The sequence below is a fragment of the Mycteria americana genome, chromosome 3, assembly GCF_035582795.1.
Source record: "Mycteria americana isolate JAX WOST 10 ecotype Jacksonville Zoo and Gardens chromosome 3, USCA_MyAme_1.0, whole genome shotgun sequence".
NCBI lineage: Eukaryota > Metazoa > Chordata > Aves > Ciconiiformes > Ciconiidae > Mycteria > Mycteria americana.
In genome coordinates this window covers 106,337,289-106,365,089 of record NC_134367.1, presented here as the reverse complement: position 1 = coordinate 106,365,089, position 27,801 = coordinate 106,337,289, and the positions used below count along the sequence as shown (strand labels likewise).

General features: G+C 41.5%; 2 protein-coding genes across 6 annotated transcripts in view; one reads left to right on the top strand and one right to left on the bottom strand.

Annotated features, from left to right (window-relative positions):
• The window catches only part of SPATA17 (spermatogenesis associated 17), a 101,395-nt gene extending 82,043 nt beyond the window's left edge, over positions 1-19,352 (bottom strand). Inside the window, exons 1-3 of one of the 2 annotated variants that reach the window (XM_075497424.1) lie at positions 19,279-19,352; positions 12,653-12,742; positions 10,505-10,586 (exon numbers count right to left, since the gene is read on the bottom strand). In XM_075497424.1, the coding sequence (XP_075353539.1) occupies positions 10,505-10,586; positions 12,653-12,742; positions 19,279-19,346 (240 nt within the window). In that variant the 5' untranslated portion in view covers positions 19,347-19,352. Of the gene's footprint in view, positions 1-10,504; positions 10,587-12,652; positions 12,795-19,278 lie in introns of those variants that run through there. The other variant, XM_075497423.1, reaches the window with a different exon arrangement.
• A 100-nt stretch (positions 19,353-19,452) lies between these two features.
• GPATCH2 (G-patch domain containing 2) overlaps positions 19,453-27,801 on the top strand; it is a 131,558-nt gene continuing 123,209 nt past the window's right edge. The window contains exons 1-2 of one of the 4 annotated variants that reach the window (XM_075496442.1): positions 19,595-19,854; positions 20,388-20,513. Coding sequence is in view for 2 of the 4 variants with exons in the window: in XM_075496444.1 (XP_075352559.1) it covers positions 19,799-19,854 (56 nt within the window). In the remaining 2 variants the exon portion in view is untranslated. Of the gene's footprint in view, positions 19,855-20,387; positions 20,514-27,801 lie in introns of all 4 variants that reach the window. The other 3 variants (XM_075496444.1, XM_075496443.1, XM_075496441.1) reach the window with 3 other exon arrangements.

The window sequence follows — 27,801 nt, the reverse complement described above, 5'->3', positions numbered from 1 at the left end:
GTACTAGTTCTGCTATTACAAGTGATGGAGAATGTGTTCAACCTTATTCACAAAAGCATAGCCATAATTTAGTCTTTCAACCCAAGTGTATATTTATGTGCCTTCCTAGTAAACAAAATATTTTTTCCTGAACTGGGGCCTTCTTGTCCAGAAGATTCCTTTCTTATGCTTAAGTGGAATTTCCTGCATTTCAGCTTGTGCCCATTGCATTGCCTCTCATCCTTTCACTGGGTGCCAATTCCCAGGTGACACCACAAGGCTGACTCTCTGGGAAGAATTATCTTGCCATCTCACCAACATGCACCAGCTGCACTTCTGAACCATGAGTTCTTTGTATCTGTCTCTGATGTTAATATACAGGTCTCCCTACTGGTTTACTTTGAGTCTATGATTCCAAAATATATTTGAAGCCTTTCATGTATAAACTCTTGTACTACTTTCTGCTCTTCTGTTTAAAAACATGTTTGGGGATCACCTACAAATGTGATCTGGTCCTGATTGGTGTTTTCTTTTTCTTTAAACAGTTAATACAAAGTGACAAATTCAAAGGAGAACCAGAAATCTGATTGAGAGTAGATTGAGAGAAGGAACCAACACATTGCCTAAGCTGGGAACAGGAAGTTTTGTTTGGTTTTTTTTATAGAGCAGATAGGCATTTACCTAATTCCTCTTAGACTGGGACTATTTAAAACTGGTTACTGAGTTGAAGCTAAACTATTTAGGGTGGTATTAAACTACATCACATAAATTATTCACTTTTTTCAACTGCATCTCCTTCCAAAGTGAGCTGAAAATATGGCCATCATGCACGCTGACTTCATATAACAATAAAATGTTACAATTCCATTTGCCTGAACAAGTGATTTCTTGACTTCGAAAAATATTGCAAAAAGAAACATTGATGTACAGTTAGATTCATATTCTGGTGTTTGCCTGATTTTAAACTTCATACTTTCCTGCACGTCATGCAAGACACTCAGAATCCAGTACTACCAATGTAACTAAGTTATTAAGAAAACTATAGGAGCACAGTTCTAACTTTTAGCTTGAGATTAGCATTAGGAAACAAAGCCTTATAGCAAAGCACCGATATTTAGAATATAGAAAGTCACATAACTTCAGTCATGTAAACACAATCAATAGGGGTTTTTTTAACTTAATGTATTTTAACAATCAAAGGAAGAGGCACTAGAGAAGTAACAAATGAAATACTAGTAGTGATGCACATATGGACAGCCAATCTGATGAGCCTCAGCCTTTGTTATTTTCCGCATCAGTACCACTCACATTTCATAATTTTGAATATAATCATGAAAATGATTTATTGTCAAGTAATCATGGGTATTTTGTGCATATGCTTTGCCTTGTTTGCTGGCAGCAGATACCAATCCAATCATTATCAGCGGACAAATTTTAAAGTGACCAATTTTTTTTGGTGTTTAAGGAACTATCATGTCAAACGTATCATTGTGTTTCATAATCAGGAGTCATTATAACAATTAGCAAGAGTTCAATGCAAATATTAACTGATCCTTTAAATTAAAAGTTGTGTTAAGCTGCTGAGAATATTTTTATTTCTTTTTAAAATATTCCAAATGCAGCCATTGATTGAGTAAAGATAGTATAACAATGAATAGAGGGAATGAACTTGAACTTTATATTTAAGTCCACCCCAAAACATACAATACTGAATATAGCAGTCTAAAAGGAGAAAAAGGTGCCTTTTTATCTGCTACTTGCATGGCTTTCTGGTTGGCTTCCAATCAGGCTGTCTTATTTAGTCCTCTCCAATCAAAGAGACGGCAAGTGCAAAATGAAGCATTTGAGGGAAAAAGATGGTTTTCCATGCTGATTGCTCTACAATTCGTAAGCTTGCTGATGAAATTCTGTTTCTCTAGAGCCCTGGCTAATATTGGATAAGTACTGGTATCCTGAATTCATGGTCTGATTTAGAATGTGTATATTAAATGTGGGCTTGCAGGATTTTTTGTCCTACATTATTCCACAGGCTTCAGACTTGGCAAGGGCTTGTCAGTTATGTCTATTTGAAGAACAATATATGAACCAGGCTTTATTGGTTAAAGCCTTTTTTTATTATTATTTTTATTTTCAGAAATATATTTCAAGAATGGAAAGCTGAGGGGCGTTTATGATGCCAGCTATCTCAGCTTGGTTATTAGAGGAAATCTGTGCTAATTTTAAAGACTCTTTATCTCAACATGTAACTGTCAGAGTATTTTTTAAGAAGAGAGGGCAAAAGAAGAAAGAAGTAATAAAGAGATGAGGTAAAAGACCTCCAATTTCATAGATGCATGGAACAATTGAGGTTGGCAGGGACCTCTGGAGCTCCAAACTATTGCTCAAAGCAGGGTCAATTAGAGCAAGTCATGCAGGGCCTCATTCAGTTCGGTTTTGAGTACCTCCAAGGATGGAGACTCCACAAGCACAGCTTGCACTGTCTGGGCAACCCATTCCAGTATTTGATCACTCTCACAGTAAAAATTCTTTCTTATCTTTGAGTGGAATTTCCTGTATTTCAGTCTGTGCCCACTGCCTCTCATCCTGTCACTGGGTACCAATTCCAAATGCCATCGCAGGCTGGCTCTCTGGGAAGAATTATCTTGCCACCTCACCTACAGGGCACCACTCAGAACAGTGCAATGGACAGTAAGCACGGTGGTGATGTGTTCATTTTGTATCTTATCTGGGCACCACTGTTTTTACAACCTTTGTATATAAAAATGTTTCTGAAGTGACATCATTCTGTTTAAAATATGAAACTGATTACTACCAACAAAGAAATTAGCATTTGAACATGGGGTGGCCAAAATGTGTAAAATGGCCAACAGCAGATCTTTGTCCTGCTTAAGTCCTCTTAAAGACTGTCCTGGCTTAGCCCCAGTCAGCAACCAAGCACCACACAGCTGCTTGCTCACTCTCCCCCTCCAACAGTGGGATGGGGGAGAGAATCTGAAGAGCAAAAGTAAGAAAACTCATGGATTGAGTTTTCCTGAGTTTGTGAACAGTTTAATAATTGAAAAAAAATAAAATAAAAATTAAAAAATGTAATGAAAAGGAAAACAACGAGAGAGAGAGAGAGAGAGAGGAACAAAACCCAAGAAAAAACAAGTGACACAACTGCTCACCACCCGCCGACCGATGTGCAGCTAGTCCCGGAGCAGTGATTGCTGCCCCCTGGCCAACTCCCCCCAGTTTCTATACTGAGCATAACGTCATATGGCATGGAACAGCCCTTTGGCCAGTTTGGCTGTGCTCCCTCCCAGCTTCTTGTGCACCTGGCAGAGCATGGGAAGCTGAAAAGTCCTTGCCTAGTGTAAGCACTACTTAGCAACAACCAAAACATCAGTGTGTTATCAACATTATTCTCATACTAAATCCAAACCACAGCATTATACCAGCTACTAGTGTTATCCCACAGTAGTATTGTTAGACTACACTAGGAAGAAAATTAACTCTATCCCAGCCAAAACCAGGACAGTACCCACCCCTTACTCTATACCATCTACGTCATGCCCAGGTCCTAGCCTCTCCAATACATTCCAATTAATCACCACCACTTTCCCTGTCTTTTAATATATACACAGAGATATCATTCCCTTAGTCTATGGGCTATCCATCTAAAACGTCCATTGGGTTCATTTAGTCCACGACTTTGGGTTCCATCTGTCATAACAGTCCTTCAGGGCAGGAGAGATGGTGTGTGGTGTTGGATTGTTGCATGCTGAAGCCAGTTCTGGTTCCATCACTGCTGCACTTTCCTCGGTTTCATCAAAGTTCATTCTTCATTAATCTGGGTGATTCTTAATGTAATACCATTGATATGGCTTATAGCAACTATAAAAGTGATGACATACAGTATTATATAGGAATTAACATCATATCATTCAGTTCATTGGCTATTTTCACTCAAAATCAAAGCCCCTTGAGGTACACATCGGACTTCCCATTCTTCCACATTACCCACCACATGCACCCAGGTCTTTGAGCAAAAGCAATCCCACAAATGGGTTTGCCTTTGCCCGAGGCAGGAGTAACCTAGACTGTCTTCCCCAGCATATTTTTTACATGCGCTACAGGGACTTTATCCCTTTCTACCATATGTAAAAGCTGGCAGGGCCAGCTCGATTGGTAGATCCCCTAGTGTGGCCTTTGCTAAATGTGTATCCCACTGTTTAAATGCCCCAGCACCCATTGCTCTCAGTGTAGTCTTTAACAGCCCATTGTATCGTTCAGTTTCCCCAGAGGCTGGTGCATGACAGGGGATGTGATATACCCACTCAGTGCCATGCTCTTTGGCCCAGGTGTCTATGAGGTGGTTTCAGAAGTGAGTCCCATTGCCTGACTCAATTCTTTCTGGGGTGCCATGTCCCCACAGGACTTGCTTTCCAAGGCCCAGGAGAGTGTTCCAGGTGGTGGCATGGGGCATGGGATATGTTTCCAGCCATCTGCTGGTTGCTTCCACCATTGTAAGCACATGGCGCTTGCCTTGGCGGGTTTGTGGGACTGTGATATAATCAATCTGCCAGGCCTCCCCATATTTATATTTCAGCCATCACCCTCCATACCACAGAGGCTTTAACTGCTTGGCTTGCCTGATTGCAGCGCATGTTTCACATTCATGGATAACCTGTGCAATAGCGTCCATGGTCAAGTCCACCCCTCGATCACGAGCCCATCTATATGTTGCATCTCTTCCTTGATGGCCTGAGGTGTCATGGGCCCACTGAGCTATAAATAATTCACCCTTATCTTGCCAGTCCAGATCCACCTGAGTCACTTCAATCTTAGCAGCCTGATCCACCTGCTGGTTGTTTTGATATGTTCCTCAGTGACCCAGCCCTTGGGTATGTGAGCACCTATGTGACTTACTTTTACAACCATGTTCTCTACCTGGGCAGCAATATCTTGCCACAATGCTGCAGCCCAGATAGGTTTGCCTCTGTGCTGCCAGTTGCTCCGCTTCCATTGCGGCAACCACCCCCACAGGGCATTTGCCACCATCCATGAGTCAGTATAGAGATAAAGTACTGCCCATTTTTCTTGTTCAGCAATATCTAAAGCCAGCTGGATGGTCTTTACTTCTGCAAATTGTGTTTTCTTTTTACTAGTTGGTGGAGACATAGCTGTTATTTTGCTGATCACATCCATTGGGATGTGACAATGTCCATCTTGCCATTTTATTCCTAAAAACTGGATTTCCTGTGCAGGTCCCTTGACCTTACTTTGTTTTATGGCAAAACTGGCTTTCAGAAGGATTTGGACTATTTTCTTCCCTTTCTCAAAAAATTCTTCTGCTGTATTGACCCATGCAATGATGTCGTCAATATATTGCAGATGTTCTGGAGCTTCACCCTGTTCCAGCGCCGTCTGGGTCAGTCCATGGCAAATGGTAGGGCTGTGTTTCCACCCCTGGGGCAGTCAATTCCAGGTGTACTGAATGCCCCTCCAAGCGAAAGCAAACTGTGGCCTGCACTCTGCTGCCAAAGGGATTGAGAAAAACACATTAGCAATACCAATTGTGGCATACCACTGGGCTGCTTTCGACTCCAGTTCATATTGAAGTTCTAGCATGTTCGGCATGGCAGCACTCAGCAGTGGCGTGACTTCATTCAGGCCACGATAGCCTACTGTGAGTCTCAATCTCCATTAGACTTTCACACTGGCCATATGGGATAGTTAAAGGGTGAGCGAGTCTTGCTGATCACTCCTTAGCTCTCCAGTCAACAAATAAGCTCATGGATGGGAATCAGGGATTCTCAGCTGGTGCGATATTGTCACTGGTGCATTGTTGTGGTGGCAATTGGTACCTGTTGTTCTTCGACCCTCAGCAACCCCACAACAGAAGGGTCCTTCAAGAGAGCAGGCAAGGTAGACAGCTGTTTAATTTCCTCCATCTCCAAGGCAGCTATACCAAAAGCCCACCAGTACCCTTTTGGGTATACCCTCTCCTGAGGTAAATACCCTCTCCTGAGGTAGTCTGTGCCAAGGATGCATGGAGCCTCTGGGCCAGTCACAATGGGGTGCTTTTGCCACTTATTCCTGGTTAGGTTCACTTCAGCCTCCAGTACAGTTAGCTGTTGGGATCCCTCTGTCACTCCAGAAATACAGATGGGTTCTGTCCCTATATAGCTTGATGGCATTAGGGTACACTGTGCACTGGTGTCCACTAGAGCCTTATACTCCTGTGGGTCTGATGTGCCAGGCCATCGAATCCACAGTCCAGTAAACCCAGTTGTCCCTTTCCTCCACCTGGCTGGAGGCAGGGCCCCTCTAGTCCTGGTCATAGTATTCGTTACCCATATCTTGTAAATACGAGTCAGGAGTTACTTTATTAAAATGAGCCCTTTTACTCTGTCTGAGGAACTGTCCACTGGAAACTGGAGCAGCAATTTTCGTGGAAGAACTCCCTTGTGTGATTGTTTTTCCTTTTAATGCATGTACCCGTGCCTCTAGGGTTGAGGTAGATTTTCCATCCCACATCCTCATATCCTCTCTGTGGTCACACAGGTAAAACCATGGGGTGCCCTGTGGTGTGTACCCACTATGTCCTCTCTCTTGAGCAGAAGAATGCTGACTCCTAATAGCTGAGATACTGGTCCGTACAGGTGCGTAGTAGGACATATCCTCTCTGAATCATTGGAACTCCCCGGATATTTTCTCCACAGCCAAGACAAGGGAGGAAGAGATACATTCTTAAAATTCCCAGAGTCAGCTAGCCGATTCATCCACCATTGGTCCCTCTTCATCTTTCCGGGTCAGTATTGCCAATAGTTGGCATATGACGCTGGTGTGCTCCGTACCAGCTTCCGCCACATGGGTCGTGTGCACTGGGCTTCATCTGGATCTTTGGATAACTGCTTGTTGTCCAGGTTACCATAAATCACCTCCAGCACGGCTAATTCCCTCAGGTACTGGATACCTCTCTCCATGGTGGTCCATTTGCCTGGGCGATATAGAACATCCTCTTTAAAGGGATATCTTTCTTTCATACCTGCAGTAGCTGCCTCCAGAGGTTGAGGGCTTGTGCCCCTTTTCCAATTGCTTTGTCAATGTCCCCTTCCCTATAAAGGGATCCCAGCTGTTTGGCTTCCTTAACCTCTAATTCCAGGCTGCTGGCCCTGTTATCCCAGCATCAGAGCAGCCAGGTGACAATGTGCTCACCTGGATGGCTGTTGAAATCTTTTTGCATATCTCGCAGCTCAGTCAGGGATAGGGATCAGGTGGTTTCTGTCTCATTTACAAGTTCTTCCTCCTCCTCTCCTCATGATGGCCCCCCTTTTTCATCATCCCTTTCTAAATGAGCTGACTTTCACTTCCAAGATTTCTTCTTGTGTTATACCGACTGGTATAACGGGGCCACTGATACCAGCACGGGTTGGTTCCCTGGTTCAGCCGCAGTGCCTGTTGTGGGGATTGGAGTAACCACAGTATCTGTCACCAGGGTTGGAGTAGCCACAGCGCCTGTTGTGGGGGTTGGAGCAGTCACAGCGCCTGTTGTGGGGGTTGGAGTAGCCACAGTGCCTGTTGTTTTGTCATCAGATCCAGAGACCTTCTCTTCCCCTTGAGGGTACTGAATAGTGTTGAACAGGGCTTGGTAGGCATAGACCAGGCCCCGGCACATTGCAGTGATTTGTGTCTCCCTAGAATTGCATACTTCTTCCAAATATTCTACTAATTTTTCAGGATTCTGCACTTGTTCAGGGGTGAAGTTCCAAAACACTGGAGGTGCCCACTGTCCTAGGCATTTGCCCATGCTATCCCACACACCCTGCCACTCATAACTATCCAGCCTTGGGGCAGATCTCTGGATGATAGTCTTAAATTCCTTATTAACCTTAGACAAAACCGAAACAATATTCCCAAGAAATACCAATAGATGTATCTTAACTACCCAAGGGTGTTCAAGATATTGAAAAGTTATTGTAATGACAGAGGAAACATCATAGCAGAAAGTAGTGAAGGTGCTATTTTGTATTTCCTCCATAAAAAACCTCTCAGAGGAAGAAGTATAATTGCAAATTGTCTCCACGAGGTGGTAGGTGAAGTACAGTAATGGCTTCAGTACAAAGCCCAAGTACCAGATTAAGCTCAAGGACAGTGTTTTAATAACAAATCTCCCAGACAAAACATCACTAATCACTGCAGAGCACAGCAAACTGCAAAAACCAACACTGATCTTTAACAGGTACAGCAAAAAAATTAGCATGGTGCAGATCAGATAAACTAATATCGAGAACAGATGAATCAATATCATGACCTGCAACTGTTAACAGATATAAATTCCTTAATACGCTCTGGTTAATCTGTTATTGTCTCAAACCCTTCAGGCCCCACGATGGGCACCAAAAAGGACTGTCGCGGTCTAGCCCCAGTTGGCAACCAAGCACCACACAGCTGCTCGCGCACCCTCCCCCCCGGTGGGATGGGGAAGAGAATCTGAAGAGCAAAAATAAGAAAACTCATGGGTTGAGATAAGAACAGTTTAATACTTGAAATAAAATGTAATAATAATAATAATAATAATAATAATAATAATAATAATAATAATAAATGAAAGGAAAACAACGAGAGAGAGAGAGAGAGAGAGAGAGAGAGGAACAAAACCCAAGAAAAAACAAGTGACACAACTGCTCACCACCCGCCGACCGATGTGCAGCTAGTCCCGGAGCAGCGATTGCTGCCCCCTGGCCAACTCCCCCCAGTTTCTATACTGAGCATAACGTCATATGGTATGGAATAGCCCTTTGGCCAGTTTGGCTGTGCTCCCTCCCAGCTTCTTGTGCACCTGGCAGAGCATGGGAAGCTGAAAAGTCCTTGGCTAATGTAAGCATTACTTAGCAACAACTAAAACATCAGTGTGTTATCAACATTATTCTCAAACTAAATCCAAACCATAGCACTATACCAGCTACTAGGAAGAAAATTAACTCTATCCCAGGCGAAATCAGGACAAAGACCTAAGGATCAGATGCCAAAAACCGACATGGTTCTTATTCTCATCTTGAAAAACATAGAAACACGTAAATCACCTTGTTCATGAAGTGAAATTCACCACTCTACAATGTTTTAACTGTGAAAAAATGTAGAACTTGAGGGATATCATGAGATGACTTCACCTAAAACATTGCCTGAAGCATATCTAAGCCATCCATGATAAGCAGTTGTCTAACCTGCTCTTAAAAACCTGCAGTAGAGGGAGTTCCACAATATCTTTTGGCAGTATGTGTCAATGTTTCACGTGAAGTTGATTTCTTCCTTCCCTTTTCCCAGTGGCTGCATGGATACTTTCTTTTCATTAACAAATTTTAACATAAAAGACCTCAAATTTCATAGATGCATGGAACAATTGAGGCTGGCAGCAACCTCTGGAGCTCCAAACTATTGCTCAAAGCAGGGTCAATTGTCCTCTTTTACAGAAGCTTTTCTAGATTAAACAAACCTTCCCTAAACTCAGGGACAATATTCAACTAAGTCCCACTTTTTTTAAAGCAGAACCCAATCCAACCATGCAGCTATCTGCCCTGTATTCAAAAATTAGTGTTTTAGAAGGTAGACTGAAAACCATAGCCTGAAAGAATGACTCATAATTTATTAGTTAAGCCAGGTAAATTAGAAAATATAAAATCTTTAATTAGATTACTGATAGACTTGGGGGAAAAATAGACAAGCTTTCAGGCACACAAGTCCTGCTACTTGAAAACAGTTTAGTAGGAGGTATGGACTTTAGCCTGTAATATGTAAGTTACTATGGTTCATTTTTTTTGCTTTTTCTTCATTTTTCTGACTGAAACACAACAATTTAACTTTAACAAATTTAATCAGGAATAAACAACTAACAAGTTTAAAACTATTGTAAAATATTGACATAAATGGATAAATTAGTGAAGTAAACTACATATTAAAAACCTGATTGTTTTATGTTAAAGGCAAATTATTTTCTTCTTAATCTCCTAAACCTGTTAACAGAGGTTTTAGCTTGTGTGCTATCATACAATTTTGCTATATTCAAGTCCATCAAGGGAATTAGATTGACTGTGATCTGCTGTGTGCCTTAAGGCAAAACCTCAAATACTTCAAGGTTCATTAAGTAAGAAATTTAAACCACTAAAACATAGAACAGCAATGTGTAGACACATTGGCTTATTTTATTTTCAGAATTAAAAGTTCTGCCAGGAAAAAAAGCATCTTGAAAAGCTCCAATCCTGCAATTAGCATCATGCGGGCAGGCTTCTGCATGAGCAGATCTCATTGCTGGTTTGGGGACTAATACTCCAGAGCTGCAAACACTTAAACACTGACTTAACTTGACCGTTATGAGTAGGCTTACTGAAATTAATGGTGCTTTTCATGATAGTAAAGTTAAGTACATGTCTGTGTGTATAAAGGATCAAGTTTCAGCTTTTTAATTTCAAGATAAGTGCATTAATTACTTCATATGTATTCTATAAATAACCAAACAAAATTTTTAAAACCAGTTTTCTACCTTCACCATTTTTCTGAAGTATCTTCTGCTTTGATAACCTCTCCACCACTTCTGTATAAAAATCACCATTTTGTTCAGATATCTAAAATGAAATATATTAACAAACTAATGATTATTTTGAGACTTTACAATATAACTTTATTTTTTCCTAATATTAAAAATAACGTATAGTGTATTATCCATACTTATTCCAAACAGATGGCCACTGCAAACATACTTTATACATATATATATATGTACGCATATATACATATGCACACACATACACACTTATAAACCAATATATACATATATTTATACATACACACATACTTTGCTTTTGGAAAAAATGGGTTACTGCAAACGTACCAATATACTATTTCATTACAAAAGTTTAATGAAATAGCCTTACAAATGTAATTTGCATGATAGATGATTGTATCTTCATTAATGCTTTTAACCAACATATCTGACCAGTTCAGAATTTTTTCAGTCACATGCAACATTTTCATAGCTTTGCAATTTTTAAGTATTTGACAAAACCCACAGATATCTGGAATTTTTAGGCTACTTTTTCTCTTTTATAAAATTACACCTAGCTTAATTGTAAGTAAATCTTCACTCTGTCCTTATTATATATACTTTATTATACTACTAAAAATTCTGTAATTGATGTCTCACATCAATTTTGCAGAAAATAATGTAATCATTACTTTGGGACTGCCTAGAAAAAGCTATATAGGGGAGCATTCATACCACCTAACTACAGACATCAAATTTAGAAGCCTTGCAGTACAGCTAGAGTCACTCAGTGGAGGCAGTCTTTTCCAGCAGGTAATTCAAAGGACCTAAATTGAGAGGGTAATTCAGCACACTGACAACTGGCTATATTGAGCCTGTGCTCCTAAGTCAGACACCACGTCCATCTTTGGAAAGAGGACACTGAGCAGGATCACTCTGTACATAGTTGCAGAGAAAATCCTCTTCTACACTTAGCTGATTTAGTTCTTCTTACATGCTCATTACAATTATATTGTTCTTCTTACATTGGTCATTACTAAATACAAACGTGCGTTTGGAAGAGCATTTTCCTACAGAATAGATCGGCAAAGATGCTTACTTAGGTTTTCACTTTCTTCTGCAGTACGCTGTTGTTATTCATGTACTGGAAACAGAGGGGCACTAACCAATCCTGTGTTTGTAGGGGCTTTTGACATTGATGGCATAGCTGATATTCCTTGGAGGGCTGAAATACCATGTTTGTTTGCCTGCTGAACACTTGCATGTGATGGCTGCATCCTGTGACAACACACTTCAACCAGCAATGGAAAACAGACTACCAGTGCTTTTTTTAACAACTGCAAATAATGGCTGTAGCCTGTCCTTTTATGAGGGAAATATTGGCCATTAAGTGATTAATGTTATTTAACCTAATAATTCTTCAGGCTTGATACAGTATGTCAGGATGATACATAATGACTTGCTACAGGCAAGAGTTCAAACTGGAAGTTGTAACAGTCACTCTCCCTCACAGCCTTAATTTTTATGAAGATACAGAAATTCAAGCATATGAGTTTGACCAACTGGGCCCATGATCATAAAAAATGGAGGAGGGCCTCCTAGGAGAAGGGACCAACCATAGCGTTTCCAAAAAATTTATATCAATGTCAATATGGCATTTTACGGAACAAAGTAATTGTACATGATCTCTGTTTTATAAATGGAGAAAATTATGACCTGGTCAAATCCCGCAGTAGAACTTAATTTTCTACAATAAGAGTCCAGTTACCATACATTTACTAGGCAATTTTTCTGTAACGTCCACAATAACAGAGATAAGAAAAGTCTCTGCAAACAGCATATCTGAGGGACATCTTTTTTTTTCTCTAGTCGTGCCAAGATTTCTTAAACAATACTGTGTATCTATGCTGAAGATGGATTATTTCCATGCTACTTATTAGCATCATGCCATTTTAATTTTATACAGTTCTGAAAATTAAAAATTATTTCTTACAGTGGCACAGCATACATTTAATTCTATTTAAAAGCAGAGTAACAGTTATTTTTTTTCCAAATGCTGCCATTTTATTAAAATCAAGTAATAGCATGAAAAATTTTGGGAAAAAAATCAAGATTAAAATACAGATTAAAATAGGCTTAATATACTACCTCAGATAGGCTCGGACTCTGCATCCTCGAAACCAGCTCTGGATTTTGACAGCAGCTTTGTACTCTATTTTTCGGTCTTCATCTATAGATCTGAAAATATGAAAAGTAGTAATACTAGTCAGCATGGTAATTTAGTACCAAACCAGAAAAAAATTTCTAAATATGTCTTACTGTTGCAGTTTGTGACCTTTTGCACCAGGTTTTTCACTTTTTAATTCTACATAGTTCAATAATAGTGCAGAACAATATAATCTACATTAGTTGCATATTATGAAGATAACAAAGATAAAGAGTATTGCAACTTGTAGATGATGTAAGGCTCAGGAGAGTGTACTTCTTATTCCCATACAATACTGAATATCCATGTCAGCATGTCATGGACTTCTTTCATTGTAGGTGAAATATATGGATAATGCTTTAATGATAATTAGCCCTGAATTATAACAAAAATCCTGTAGCTATGTATAAAATTGTATATCTGCATGGATATTAAATAAATTAACTGTGGTCAATATTATCATTATAAATATCAATTGAATTGATATGACATATTAAGGGTGAGATCTAGTTCAAATACATTGTTTTATGACCAATATATTTTGTTTATTACCTGAACAGTGATAGCATCAATAATGGTGACAGACACAGTCCTTGTCTGTAGACTTTTTTAATGAATACGAGCTGATCTTACAGGGTGAAAGTAGAGGATTTAGACCTTTTAGCTAGTTTCTTAGGAAGCAATTTAAAGAGGAGAAACATGAAAAAGAAGAAGAGGTGACTGAAGGGAAGTGAGATGCAAATGTAGGTTAAAACTATTATGAGTTAGAACAATGAAAGTATAGGAAAGAAACTAGACGTGCAAATTTCCAAACTTTAGAAGGCCTGGAATGTCAGGATACGAAATCTTAGTGTGGCTTAAAAGTAAGTCGGGTATTGGAAACAAACGGTGTTAGTAACTTGGATAGATTCCAAAGGCATGACCATGGGAATCTTTTACATGGAATTATAGTAGTCAGCGCAACAGCTTATTGAGTCTTGACAGGACTTTTCACAATGGGAATTCAAAGACATGGATTTTGGAGATAATGTAGAAATGAAACTGGCAGCATATTGGCATGTGCTGCAGACAGGCAAGGAGGGAACAAAAGGAAACAAAAGAATTAGAAAATAGGCTAGGGTTGCAGCATTGATTAATATAGATGCTAGAGAACTAATGAAAAGGGGAGGATACAGAGAAAGATGAAGAATTTGTTTTTAAGTTACATGAGAAGAAAGGTTTTCTAGAAAGAGATACTGGTGAGGCAGATGAAGATGCAAGACAGATGTAGGTGGAGAACTGATGACTTCAAGGAGATTTTCAAGAACTATTAGCTGTCAAAGCTTTGTGTCAAATGACATAGTACAAAGAAAAGGCATGTGCACAAGTGGGAAAGAAGCACATTACTATGAAATCATTACTATGATGAGCTTTGATGTTGAGGGGTAGAACCCAGCTATGAGATCACCTCTAGCTTTTATTTACTTTTTTGTCTGTTTGTTTCAAAATGTCAATAACTGTTAAGTCTTTGAACTTAAAATTATATTTTCATTTTTGTGAATTTTTTGCTATCCTCTTTTTATTAGGAATATATTTACCAAATATTCCTAATATTCCTAATATTTGGTATATATTACCAAATATAATTTGTTAAACCTGCCACAAAAGAACAATTAGGTTACTATTGGTTAGTTTTCTTAACTAGTTGATATTAGTTAGCTCTCCTAACAAAGTGTTGTGTCAACATTAATTGGCTCGGTAAACACCAACAAGATTAATTTTTATCTGATAAATTAGGATTATCCTCATTATATTTCTTGAAAAACAAAACACAGATTTACTACCAGAGATCAAGAAGCATTAGCTCCATTCAATTTATGTCATCTGGTACAGCATGTGCTCTCAAATCACATTAAGTGGGCACAAATTTTCATCGTCATCTGACATGCATCAGACCTGTCCAGTACCTGGAAACTGTGGAAAACAGACTTTTTTTACCTAAGACTACAAAATAAGTTGATATCAAAGCTGGCATTTATGCTAGAGAGCTTCCTTGTTCCTTTCTTGTGCAGCTTCCTAGACTTCATAGGAAACAGACACCTCCAGAATACTTTTACCTAGAAGTAAATGATTTTGATTAAAAGGGTATGAGCAATTTGGCCCTGGACAGGCAGCCAAGATTATAGCCTGGAAAAGAAGGGGATGTGGGACTGGCCATGTCAGAGGTGACAGCTCCAAAACCAGTCCTATCCACTTGGAAATGGCAACAGTCTGCTTCTGAAAGAGCAGAAGCCTTCTCCTCTATTACTCCTTGTTAGGTTTTTTAGTTGGCATTCTGTCTTGCCTGGCTGAGTCAGTTTAGAAGTCTTCGAAGTTTATTGAAGTAGACCAAGAATAGACTTGTCTTACAGTATAGTTCCACAAACACTTTCAGCTGGCCTTGCCAGCAGAAGAAGTGGTTTGGGGTATAAGTTGCTCAAGCTGGTGTCTGCCCTTCTGATCAGATTGCATAGCTGTCATAGTGTTTGAATTAAGCTTTTAGAGTCACAGATACTTCTCAAAGACTTTACTGAGTGTTAAAAAGGCATACTCAAGGTCAGCATCTGACATATAGATGTTACAGTAAATAAAATTAGATTCTGGAATGAGTAAGTGATAAAATTATTTAACACTTAAAATAAGAGAATGCACTAACAGATCCTGTATATTCTAATGCTTATCCTGACAGGGTATTTCTCAAGGTGCAGGCTTACGGCATTTTTGCATTGTGCCGTCATTGGGCAAGTCCTTCCCTAGAAAGGTGCTTTCCCTAAAAAGACACAGTTAGTTTAGGAGACCTCATACCTCTGATATAAACAGAGTTCTGCATAAAGCACAACAGGAACGTTATTAAGATCAGAAAAATGTTATGAAGATCAGGTAAACCTGTCTAACCACAACCAATGGGCAAGATAATACAGTCATCAACCTGCCCTAATTTTTAATGGAATAGGTGTAGAGTCCTAAAATGGCAAATGCATTTTGAAAGATAAATTTGGGGATTTCTAATTTGGGGATTTACTTTAAGGTACTTCAATTACTATGTTCCTCCTGCAGCAGTAATTGCTAGCAAGAGTACTATATTGGGTTTGCGTGACAAGGTTTTGGTAGCGGAGCGGCTACAGGGGTGGCTTCTGCGAGAAGCTGCTAGAAGCTTCCCCTATGTCCAATAGAGCCAATGCCAGCTGGCTCCAAGACGGACCTGCCACTGGCCAAGGCTGAGCCCATCAGCGATGGTGGTAGTGCCTCTGTGATAATGTATTTAAGAAGGGGGGGGGGGGGAACTGTGCAACACCAGCAGCAGTCAGAAGAGGAGTCAGAATACGTGAGAGAAACAACTCTGCAGACACCAAAGTCAGTGAAGAAGGAGGGGGAGGAGGTGCTCCAGGTGCAGGAGCAGAGATTACCCTGCAGCCCGTGGTGAAGACCATGGTGAGGCAGGCTGTCCCCCTGCAGCCCATGGGGGTTAACGGTGGAGCAGGTATCCACCTGCAGCCCGTGGGGGACCCCACACCGGAGCAGGTGGATGCCTGAAGGAGGCTGTGACCCCATGGGAAGCCCACGCTGGAGCAGGCTCCTGGTAGGACCTGTGGACCCGTGGAGAGAGGAGCCCACGCCGGAGCAGGTTTGCTGGCAGGACTTGTGACCCTGTGGGGGACCCACATCAGAGCAGTCTACTCCTAAAGGACTGCACCCCATGGAAGGACCAACGCTGGAGCAGCTCGTGAAGAACTGCAGCCCATGGGAAGGACACACGTTGGAGAAGTTTACGGAGGACTGTCTCCCGTGGGAGGGACCCCACGCTGGAGCAGGGGAAGAGTGTGAGGAGTCCTCCCCCTGAGGAGGAAGGAGTGGCAGAGACAACGTGTGATGAACTGACCACAACCCCCATTCCCCGTCCCCCTGTGCTACCTGGGGGGAGGAGGTAGAGAAATCAGGAGTAAAGTTGAGCTCGGGAAGAAGGGAGGGGTGGGGGGAAGGTGTTTTAAGATTCAGTTTTTATTTCTCATTATCCTGCTCTGATTTGATTGGCAATAAATTAAATTAATTTTCCCCAAGTTGAGTCTATTTTGCCCGTGATGGTAATTGGTGAGTGATCTCTCCCTGTCCTTATCTCAACCCACGAGCCTTTTGCTGTATTTTCTCTCCCCTGTCCAGCTGAGGAGGGGAGTGATAGAGCGGCTTGGTGGGCACCTGGCATCCAGCCAGGGTCAACCCACCACAAGTACTTAGTTTTCACGAGTGTTGCTTTAGGTCAAGCTGCTCTGGAGGGTTTGTGTGTTCTAGATGTTCTACAGAATTCTGCTTTTAGGTCTTGATAGATAGGTGAAGAAAGAAATATTTTTCTTTTGTCTTAAAATGTGTTTGACACACATGGAACTAAATCCTTCAGGTCTTACCCTTGGAGGTATTTGCAAACAGGGCAACTCATACAAATAAAGGTAAATACTTGGTAATCTATATTCTTCTGCACCTTCTGATGCTTCAGATCAACTCAGATCTTTTCGGGAATCTGATATTTCACTGCAGAATACTGACTTTATAGAGTAAGCAACCACTTTTTTTACAGTATTATGTATTTTTACCTGAATGCCCTCAAATTATTTTGGATGATGAGTGGCTGCACAGTTTACACTGACTATCCACAGATTATCCCAGATTTGGCAATTTTAATAGATCTATTACATTATGTAGACAAAGCATAGTTCTGAAAGGGAAAGTAAAGCTGTTGTCTGACTTCAAAATACAAATGCTTCAAAAATACTTCAAAGACCAGTGCAAATTTGACACACTTTAATGCTCAAAACTTATTTGTTAAGTTTAAAATTTAAATAAGGATCTACCAAAATCTCTAAACAAGATATTCTGATTTGTTTCAGGATTTTACTGACAGCTGTGTTGAAGTAGTCCAAGATTTTCACCCTAAAGAACAAAGATCAGATTACTGATCAGCCCTTCAGTTGCTGAGCTGGACTGTTTGAAGCCTCTCATATAAATTCTCAGGTGAAAATCTGAGTTTCAAGAAGCTGATGGATTATAGCCTATTCTTAAAAGGGAAACAATTCATTTTTGGAAAGCTCTGCCAAAAAACAAATCCCCAAACATCAAGCATGCTGCCCTCCAATGGATTTCCATGTCTGGCTCAGCCTGCTCTTTCTAACCTGAAATATGTGAAATACAAGCATAGTCTTCTGTAACTGATGCTTGTTTAGTGAACTGCTGTGTGTACAGCCACAAGAGTACGAGCTAAAGTTCAGGGAAAGAACAGGAAAGAAAACACTTTATATGCAGGCAGGACTTGAACTCAGTGTAACTTTCAGAGATGTTCGGGAGCTTTGTTATTCATGCTAATGATGTTGTAATTGGATTCTAAAACAAATGATTCACAATTAGTAAAGAAAAAAGACCCCTACAACTATGCTAAATATGTTTTTTTTCTGTTTGAGTATTAGCATTACACTTACAGCAGCAGCAACAATGCAGTTGAATAAAAGGGTTTACAGGACAAATCTATGCAATATTAAAATAGGCCTTAAAACATTTTATTTCCTAAAATCTGATCTGGTAAAAGTTGGCCACCACCATCTTAGCAGTCAGAAAACTCAGCAGCACAAACTGTCCCACTTGGTGAAGAGAAGGGTAACAGGCGATCTGATCGATGTGCCCGCCGCTCTCTATGCGGAACATTTTGGATCTTTGGTAGAATAAACATCTCCTTGACTTAGTAGAAAAAACCAAAACATGTCCCAGGTACTAGAAACTCAAGCCGCATAATCTAATTTAGAAACGAAACTCAAGTTTAAACAGTGTGGATAATAAACATCAACTCGCTCAGAAGCTGGGGGGTTCTCTGTCAATTAACTAAAAAAAAAAAAAGAGGTGCCTTTCAACAGGATAAACTAAACGTCCAGTAAAAGTTACAGATTTGAGCCACGAGAGCAGGGGCTCACGGCTTGCGTCCCGCTCCGGGGGGCTCAGTATGAGCAAGCCTCTGGCAAGACCTGCGCCGCCGGAGCGTGGGCGGGAAAGGGGGGCCGGCTCCCGGGGCGGGAGAAGGGGGGGCGGCTGCCGGGGCGGGAGAGGGGAGGCCGGCTCCCGGGGCGGGAGAAGGGGGGCCGGCTGCCGGGGCGGGAGGGGGGCCCAGCTCGCGAGGCTCAGCGACTCTCGGGAGTTTCCAGAGGCTCCTTTTCCCTCACAATTAGCACGGGGCGGGGGAAGTGCGGAACACGGACTATTTTCAGTGCATAAACGCATAAACGGACACCCTAAAGAAACTGTGCCGCTGCCATCAGGTCTCCTCAGATCACTCTGGCAATATCTGGGCGGGGAGGGGGTGCTCTTGGGAGGGGTTTTAAAGCTAAACCGTTTTCAGCGAGAGGGCCGCCATCTCGTTGCTGGGGGAGACCGGGGGCTGCCCGTCCCGCCAGCCCCAGCCCTAGCCCTAGCCCTAGCCCTAGCCCTAGCCCTAGCCCTAGCCCTAGCCCTAGCCCTAGCCCCAGCCCAGCATGAGGAGGTACGTCCCGCCACAACACCGGCACGACCCGGTTACCTGTTCCTACGGAAATACTCCTCCCGCAGCCCCGATAGCCTCGCCTGAAGCCGGGCCAGGGCGGCCATGCTCACTCCCTCCCGCCCGCCCGACGCCGCCACCATGGCAACGGGACCGTACCACTCCGCGCGGGCGTGGGGGTGGCACTCCCCACTGCAGCCCTGCCGGCAGGGAACGGCGGGGCACCGGCTGCAGCGGAAGCCCCGCGGAATGGGATCGGGGCAGAAGCAGGGCCAAGGCGGGGGGTGCAGAAGGGGACACGGCAGCCCTGGGCAGCGGTCCGAAGAGGGAGGGGAAGAGGAGAGATGGTCGCGCCCAGCTTCCTCCCGTGCCGCAGCTGCTTCCGGGCTCTCATCATGGGGGACTGAGGAGCAGCGCTGGCTGCCCGCGTCCTCCCCTCCCGGTCCTCGCCCGCCAGCCTCCGGCGCTGCCGCTGGCCCCCGCCCCGTCTCCCCTCGGCCCAGTCTCTGCGAAGTGGCGCCAGCCTCCCCGGGGAGCGGCCGGGGGAGGCGCCGGGTTCATGTTCCGGGTCGCTGAGCCTACCCCGACCCGAGCTCAGGCGGCGAGAAAGAGCTGGTAAGCCCAGGCCCGGGGGGCGCGGTGCGGAGACCGGGGGGCCCCGAGGCCGCTCGGCGGGGCCGCCCGCGGGCCCGGGGGGGACGTCTCCGCCGCCCCCTGCCCTCTCGCGGGGCCGCGGGGGCGGGGCCGGTATTTGGGGGAGGCGATCAAAAACACCATCTCCGCGCCGTGTGTGGGGAGTGGAAACGTGGGGGCAACTGCTGCCCCCGTCCCGGCCGGCCCTCCCTGCTGCCCGGCGGGCTGCCAGGCCTTTCCCGGCCTGCGCCTGCCTGTTGGTGCCGATTAGGTCGGGGGAGAGATATCGGTGCTTTCCTCTCCGCCCAAGGCCTTCGAGGGAAGAAGGGTTGGAGGCCTGGCGGGTGCCGCTGGCGCGTCTCAACGGCTCGCCGCGCTTATAAGCGAGCAGTGGACTGGAGGAAGAAACTTCCCCTCGTTGCTAAAAAAGGACAGCAGGCAAACGATAAATCAAAACTTTGTCACAAGCTTATTCCGTTTTTTGTGTGTGTTTTGGGTTTTTCTAATTGTGGTAGACCCTCTACGGCCTAAACGCTTTGCAGAGTATGCTGCAGAAACAACCAGTTGGTGTGGTTGCTGCTCTGAAGCTTTTTTTCTTGCAAACCAAGAATCAACAAGTGCAGCTGTGGCCAACGAGCAAGGAAAGTAGGGGTAGTTTTACTGCAATATAGTTCACAGAGGTACTGTTTTATGTAATTCCATATATTAGCATAGTGACACCAAAGGCCATATTGTTTTTATTGTTGAACTGTGAAGAGGGGAAACTAAGTAACAGAATAGAAAAAGGGAAAAGTGACTTCTGTTAATGGGCCATGGAGGTATAAAGACTGGTAGTGAAGAGACTTGATGGAAGCCACGTGTCCCAGACAACTAGCTGGGAAGCCTTTCATTTCCTTCTGGAAATGTTGGGTATCTTGTGATATGTTAGGTATCAACTGATGTATATAACTTCTAGCTCATTTCACTTTTATTAATGGAGGTGGAGAGGAGAGTGGTGGGGTTTTGTTTGTGTTTTTTTTCTTGAATGTTGATAATCTCGAGGCTATGTTATGTATACAGACACCTGCTGATAGAGTTCCCAGATCTGAAATAGATTTTATTTTATGTTTTTCTTTGTTTCTTTTCTGGGGATGGGGAAGCAGAGAAATAGAAAGGCTTAATATTTAGTTTTCTTACATAGGAAACTCTATTCCTCCTCCACTTCTGCTGATACTGCCGCTTTTTTTTCCTGTGGGTATTTTCATGGCTTCTTTACATTTTTTGAAATGAGAAAGCTTTCAAAGAGGGATTTTATTTGCCTAGATGATACATATTTGCTAGAAACTACCAGAAGTAGTTTGGTGGTATTACTAGGCATGTGAATTTGCCTGGTGTAAATGTAACTTTTGTTAGTGTAATTCAGAATGCTTTAGAAAATGAGGTATGCTCTAGTGGCAGAAGTATTTTTATTTCACTACTAATGCTGCATACAGTAGAAACATTGCCTAAGACATTCCAAACTTGTATCTGTACTCTGAGAAAGTTTTCGTTATATACTTAATCTGTCATTTGTCTTTAAATTTTACTATTTTGTGTCCACATAAAGTAATTTAGTTCCAGAGGAATTCAGTACAGAGAGAATTATTGAAATCTTTTCTATAGGACTGTGATTTTAGCAGTTCTGAAGGAATATCTGTTAAATATCTGACTATTCCTCAGAGCTACTCTCTTTTGTTGTTCTTATACATAAGTTATTTCAGAAGCTGTCTGTTAAATGAAACACATTTGAGTGAAATGCAGGAAAATATTTTTTCTATGTCTAAAACTTGATGTAGAAAATCAAGAACTTGTACTTTCTAAACAAGTTGAGTGGGAGTGTTGATCTGCTTGAGGGGAGGAAGGGTCTACAGAGGGATCTGGACAGGCTGGATCGATGGGCCGAGGCCAATTGTGTGAGGTTCAGCAAGGCTAAGTGCCAGGTCCTGCACTTGGGTCACAACAACCCCATGCAACGCTACAGGCTTGGGGAAGAGTGGCTGGAAAGCTGCCTGGCAGAAAAGGTCCTGGGGGTGTTGGTTGACAGCCAGCTGAATATGAGCCAGCAGTGTGCCCAGGCGGCCAAGAAAGCCAACAGCATCCTGGCTTGTATCAGAAATAGTGTGGCCAGCAGGACTAGGGAAGTGATCCTGCCCCTGTACTTGGCTCTGGTGAGGCCACACCTTGAATACTGTGTTCAGTTTTGGGTCCCTCACTACAAGAGAGACATGGAGGTGCTGGAGCGTGTCCAGAGAAGGGCAACGAAGCTGGTGAAGGGTCTGGAGCACAAGTCTAATGAGGAGTGGCTGAGAGAACTGGGGTTGTTTACCCTTGAGAAAAGGAGGCTAAGGGGAGACCTTATTGCTCTCTACAACCACCTGGAAGGAGGGGGGTGGGGTGGGGTGGTCTCTTTGGTCTCTTCTCCCAAGTAACAAGCAATAGGAGAAGAGGAAATGGCCTCAAGTTGCGCCAGGGGAGGTTTAGATTGGATATTAGGAAATTTTACTTCACTGAAAGGGTTGTCAGGCATTGGAACAGGCTGCCCAGGGAAGTGGTTGAGTCGCCATCCCTGGAGGTATTTAAAAGACGTGTAGATGTGGCACCTGGGGACATGGTTTAGTGGTGGACTTGGCAGTGCTAGGTTAACAGTTGGACTTGATGATCTTGAAGGTCTTTTCCAACCTAAACAATTCCATGATTCTAAAAAAATTAAGACCTTAAAGAAGTGAGTAGATTCTGAACAGCCACAGAATAAGAGTGTTCACTTTGGGTGGTAAAGCTCCTCTGAAGCTGAATGTTTTTCATTTGTATTGTGAATACATGTGACAATTTAGGAATAGGTTGCATTTTGGGTACTTACTGGGCACTCTAATTCTTTTGATAATGACTTTGGTGCTATAGCATATTACCATCATATGACAGTTCATGTGATTCTCCACCTTGACAATTAATTAATGAAGTCATACATCTGAAAAGGGCAAGCATATCAGTAAATGGAAGCAATGGGATTGCAAGAATTGCTACCTCTCATGATAAATTGCTCTAAATCTCATTTCTGGCTGACCAATTCATTTGCGTTAGGGTCTTATTAAATGCAGTTCATGTCAGCATCTTTCTGACTGCATACCATTGCTCTATACTGAACACTTTCTCACTGTTAAATACGGGTAGAGTTGATAGTATTTGTTGTTGTGCCTTCTTAGATAAGCAGCAGTTGTAGAAAAGTCAGACGTACTTACTGCAAGCTTGTCTGGCCCTAATTTTTAGGGGATCAGTGACATAATCAGTTAATAAAATTCCATCATTCCTCAAATACTAATAACTTTTTCTTGTATAGGACAAGTGTAAGGAAACTTAAACGCTTGTCTAAAGAGGTTTCTCAAATACGGAGTTGGTACCAAGGATTGATGTGTGGTATGTGATTGAAGGAAAAAAATGTTGCTAGTAATTGTACACATTAAATGTATGGGAGCTGTATATTTGATATAAAAAAGAATTCGTAGAAATTTCCAGCAAGTGTAGTAATTATGTCTTTAATTGTAGAACAATGACTTTCATAAATTTTCATTTTTTTAAACTCCCCCTATACTTTTATTGTTTTGTGAAACTGATCTATATACACACGTAACTGACTGCAAAAAAGGAGAGTTGGCATACCTGCAAGATGAGAAATAGCCTGGGATTTGGGGTTTGTTTTCCCTTTTCAGATACAGATGTGCTCCAACATAGTATCCTGGTTTGTCTCAAGAGTCCTCAATTCTTGTAACTGTTCACGCTATCTTATATGAAACTCAAAATAATTATGTTTTCTGACATTTAATTTCTGAAAGTTTCTGACACTGTCGCATTTTTTCAATTTTATCATATAAAATTACATTTGTATTAAGTTTCTTTTGTCTGCATGTCAGATTTACTATGAATGTGTTGCCAGTGTGTTGTCTTTACAGGAAGTATTGGGCAGGATCCTCAGAAGTGGAAGAATAGGGGGATTCTCTGTAGCTCGATAGCTAGCTTTTATACCCCCCAGTGATGGTTGGTACAGGGTAGAATGCATTTTGGTTGTTGTGTAGCTCTGTCTACCTGGTTATCCAGTGGACAATGCCTAAGGACATAAATAGGTGTGGATGTGGAACTGGATGCTTTGTGTCCTCCTCTTGGTGATGGCCGTTTGATGACAGCCGAGTTTAAATAATCTAGGCACAACTTCTGTTTCTGATGTATACCATAAACTTCTACATAACATAGGTTTATCAGTTATTTCCTCATCTACCAGAGTCTCTTGCTATCTATTTAGTACTTTTAACTAAGTTGTGTTGCTCTGTTTTGCTTTCCCCTTTGTGTATCCCAAGAACCATGACAGTTCTCTTTTTTGAATCTAAATTCTTCAGGCAAGGTGGTGAGGTTTATCATCTGGTGCTCCCTCCCAAATACTTGCACCTGTTCAATCCAAATTTCAGTCACGTTCATCAGTAAAGCAGAGGTCTCAAAACTAATGTTTTTAAAGCTTTGTGAAAATAACTTCTGAGGTGGAGAAATGGGTTTCAAATTAGTACCTTTCTGAGGATAAAGGTACACTGTGAGTACAGCTGTGTTATGAGACATCACAGAATCCATATGGGAAAAGATTATAGAAAGTCAGATTTTATAATTCTGGTGTTCAAGGAACTTCTTGATTTTTTTTTTTTTTTCCTTGGGATCAGGGTGAGTTGTGAAGGCAGCAAAAATCATGGTTCTTTTCAGAATTGATGAGACAAAGATGCAGCATAACTTCAGCTACAAGAAACCCTATACCTATTTAACATGAAAATGTATAGAACTAGAAAGTAAATGTAAATGCAGCTGTCAGTTTAGTAAAAGATACTGCCTTTCCTTACGAGTTGTGCAACTAAATTAGCTTTCCCGTCACTGTGTGTGTGTTTGTTAAATATTTTGTGAGCAGTCAGAGCTCTACATTGTTACATGCTTTAGGTGGCAAGTGAACAAAAATGATATTTGATTTTCACTGAAAAAGCAAGTGCCTATTATTTCCATTAGGAGTTTCAATACAAGTATTAATGCTGAACACAAGCTGCGTGAACTGTTTTGGGGTAGGTAAAAGCAGTTACACTGTTTCCTGCAATAGTACTTTTATGGTCTGTTCTGGTAAGGATTAGAAAGGAAATGTGTCAGCCTTTGGTGAACTACACTAAAATTGCTTCAGGTAAATGTAAAGGTCAGTGTAGGCAAACTAGATTTTCTTATAGTAAAGTAAAATCTTCTCCTAGTGAAGACATTACAGTTTATTGCTAGCTGTGGGCTGTTGCTGTAGCAGCGTTTTTATAGCCTTATGTGAGTCATGCTAAACTATGGCTCAACTTAATATTTTATGTACCTCAATATGTTGTTCTACATTCCTTATTACAACCTTTGAAATTTCTCATCTTAGTGAATGCAATTGATACTCACTGGTAATGTCTTTAATACTTCTTGTAGTTATTTTTCAGCCTATTTCAAATGCAAATATTTTTGTTACAGTAACATCTGCAGTGATGATTAAAATTACTTTATAGGTTTGGAATACAAGCTTGACAGCTGCTTGTGAACAATGGAGAAATTTGCAAAATTGAGTTTCTGATAAATAATGCTGTAATGGAAATAAGCTGTTCAATGTTGGAGACAGGTTTTGGATTAACTGTTCTATCTAGTTGCTGTTGCCTTTTTTTTGTTCGATTATAGCAAGAGAAATGAGATCTCCAATAAAATTAATCCAAATATTTCTTGGATTTTCAGGAGAAGGAGTTTTAATGTGGATCACTGGCATGTTGAAAGTGTAATATGAATAAAAAGCTGAAGTCATATGTGTATTGTATTCTCAGTCTATTACAAAGGACCTTCCAGTGTCCCAAATAGATCAAGTAATTCTCATAATCATCCTAAGGAAATGTGTTGAAGTAATTATAATAATTTGTCTGATCTGTCCAAGAGGTAATGCAGTTAGGATACAGTTATATTATACATGAGACCATGGCTGTAATTTTTAGGGTAAACAAGGTCGCTGCCCTGTGCAGATCTTAGTTCAGGAGTTGCAATGAAGAGACCTGATATTCAATAAAAAGATTAATTGCAGGAGTGCATACGATTCAAAGTTGTAGTCTGATGGAAAGTAAGTGCCTTACTGCTCAGGGCTTTTTAAGAATGATATTATCCCTTTACTTCAAAAACACTTAAGGATGTTCACTCCTCTTGAGTTTCATCTTTTGATCTGGCACCATCTATATTGACAGTATTTTGAGGGGAATTCAAGGCAAGTTTAAATCAGATATATAAATTCAAGCTGGATGTATTGTGTTTGATCTTGAAGTATTTGGTAGAACTAAGGCAACTTCACCACCATTCACTTATGCCATTATCTGGAGTAAATTGGTATGTCCGCTCTAGGAGCTACGTTGATTTTAGTGATGTAGTTATCTGTATGGATTAGGGGTATGGAACTGATTGATTTAATCATAAACTGTGGTGTAAGACACGAGTGTCCCTGTCTTTCCTTTCTCTTTTACTTTGTGCTGCAGGGGCAGTAGCAGAATGGGCTGCAAGAGTGTATATATGCTAGTCATATTCTGGCATGTTAGCAGAAACCTGTTCGTTTTGAGAGCTGAATGTGGGTTTAAGCTTACTAGTTCAGTTTTTGGTGCACCTCCACTTCTATCAGTTTGCTATAAATGTGAAAGCCTGTGGCAGAAGGGCTGGGCAGGCAGCTGGGGGAATTGATGTCTCAAATTAACCCAAATGTACTGGAGTTTGTCTGTTTGAATCTTATAGCTCCTGTTATATTAGCGCAGAAGTATTAGAAAGACCCGTAAATCTCAAGAGCATCTCATTTCTGATATGCGCACCTGCGAGGAAAGCTGTCTTCATGGGTGTTTAACAATAAGGCTAAAGGGGCTAGTGCCCTCCCCATTGTGTCGTTATATCTACTGAGAAACGTCAGTTAATATATCTGTTTAAGCATCATGCATAGAAACCTTGTACAAATATTCCTGGACTTGCCTCTACTGGTGGTTGAAATTCCTACTACACAAGAAAAAAAAACGAAAGAAAAACCAAACGAACCTCACACGCACACCCCAAAAACCCTCCACAGTAATTGAAATTTTGAAGACTTGAAGTAAGAATTAGTTTTAAATCGTTTTGATGCCACATGTCTCTGGAAGTAATTTCTAGGTTAATTGGCTTCCTTAACATTGGCATTCCCTTAACACTGGCGTTTGTGGTAAGTCAGAGGGAATCTGTGTGCTATGTGTCTAGATTTTCTTCACATCTACAACTCCACTGGTATGGGTAGAAAACCATTTGTTCATTCCTCCATCAATCTATATTGGAAAACAAAGTGAAGAGCCTTGCTTTTAAACATCCTCTACATAACTTACTGAGTGTCTTCCATATTTATCAGTTGGTGTAATGTAGTAAAGAGCATGAACGTTATTCCCTGCTTTACCTCAATGAAAGGGGTCTTCAGATGCTTTGATATGATCATCTGATTGCTATGCTTACAGTGAAGGTTCACAGCCTTCAGAGAAGGATTAGAGTTCAGCAGCAATCATTTAATGTTTTCTCTTCTTTTTGTAATTATGTTCATGTGAATATGGGTGAACTCACTGAAGCATACTGACTTAAAGACAGGGTAAATGCTAGTGAAATTTGAGGAGGGAGCAAAACACTTAAAATGATAAGGCCTTAATCAGACACAGTGTGCATTTAAGGATATTTTTCCTTACACAAGTGTGTGATTCTGTGAATGAGTGCCTACATGTGGTGGGAAACTTTGCATTTAATACTCTAGAATTACCTGTAGCAGGGTATTCTCTCAACTTAGTATCACTCCACTGAACCAATATTTTCAAAAAATCAAACAGATATCAGCCATTTGGAAAGACA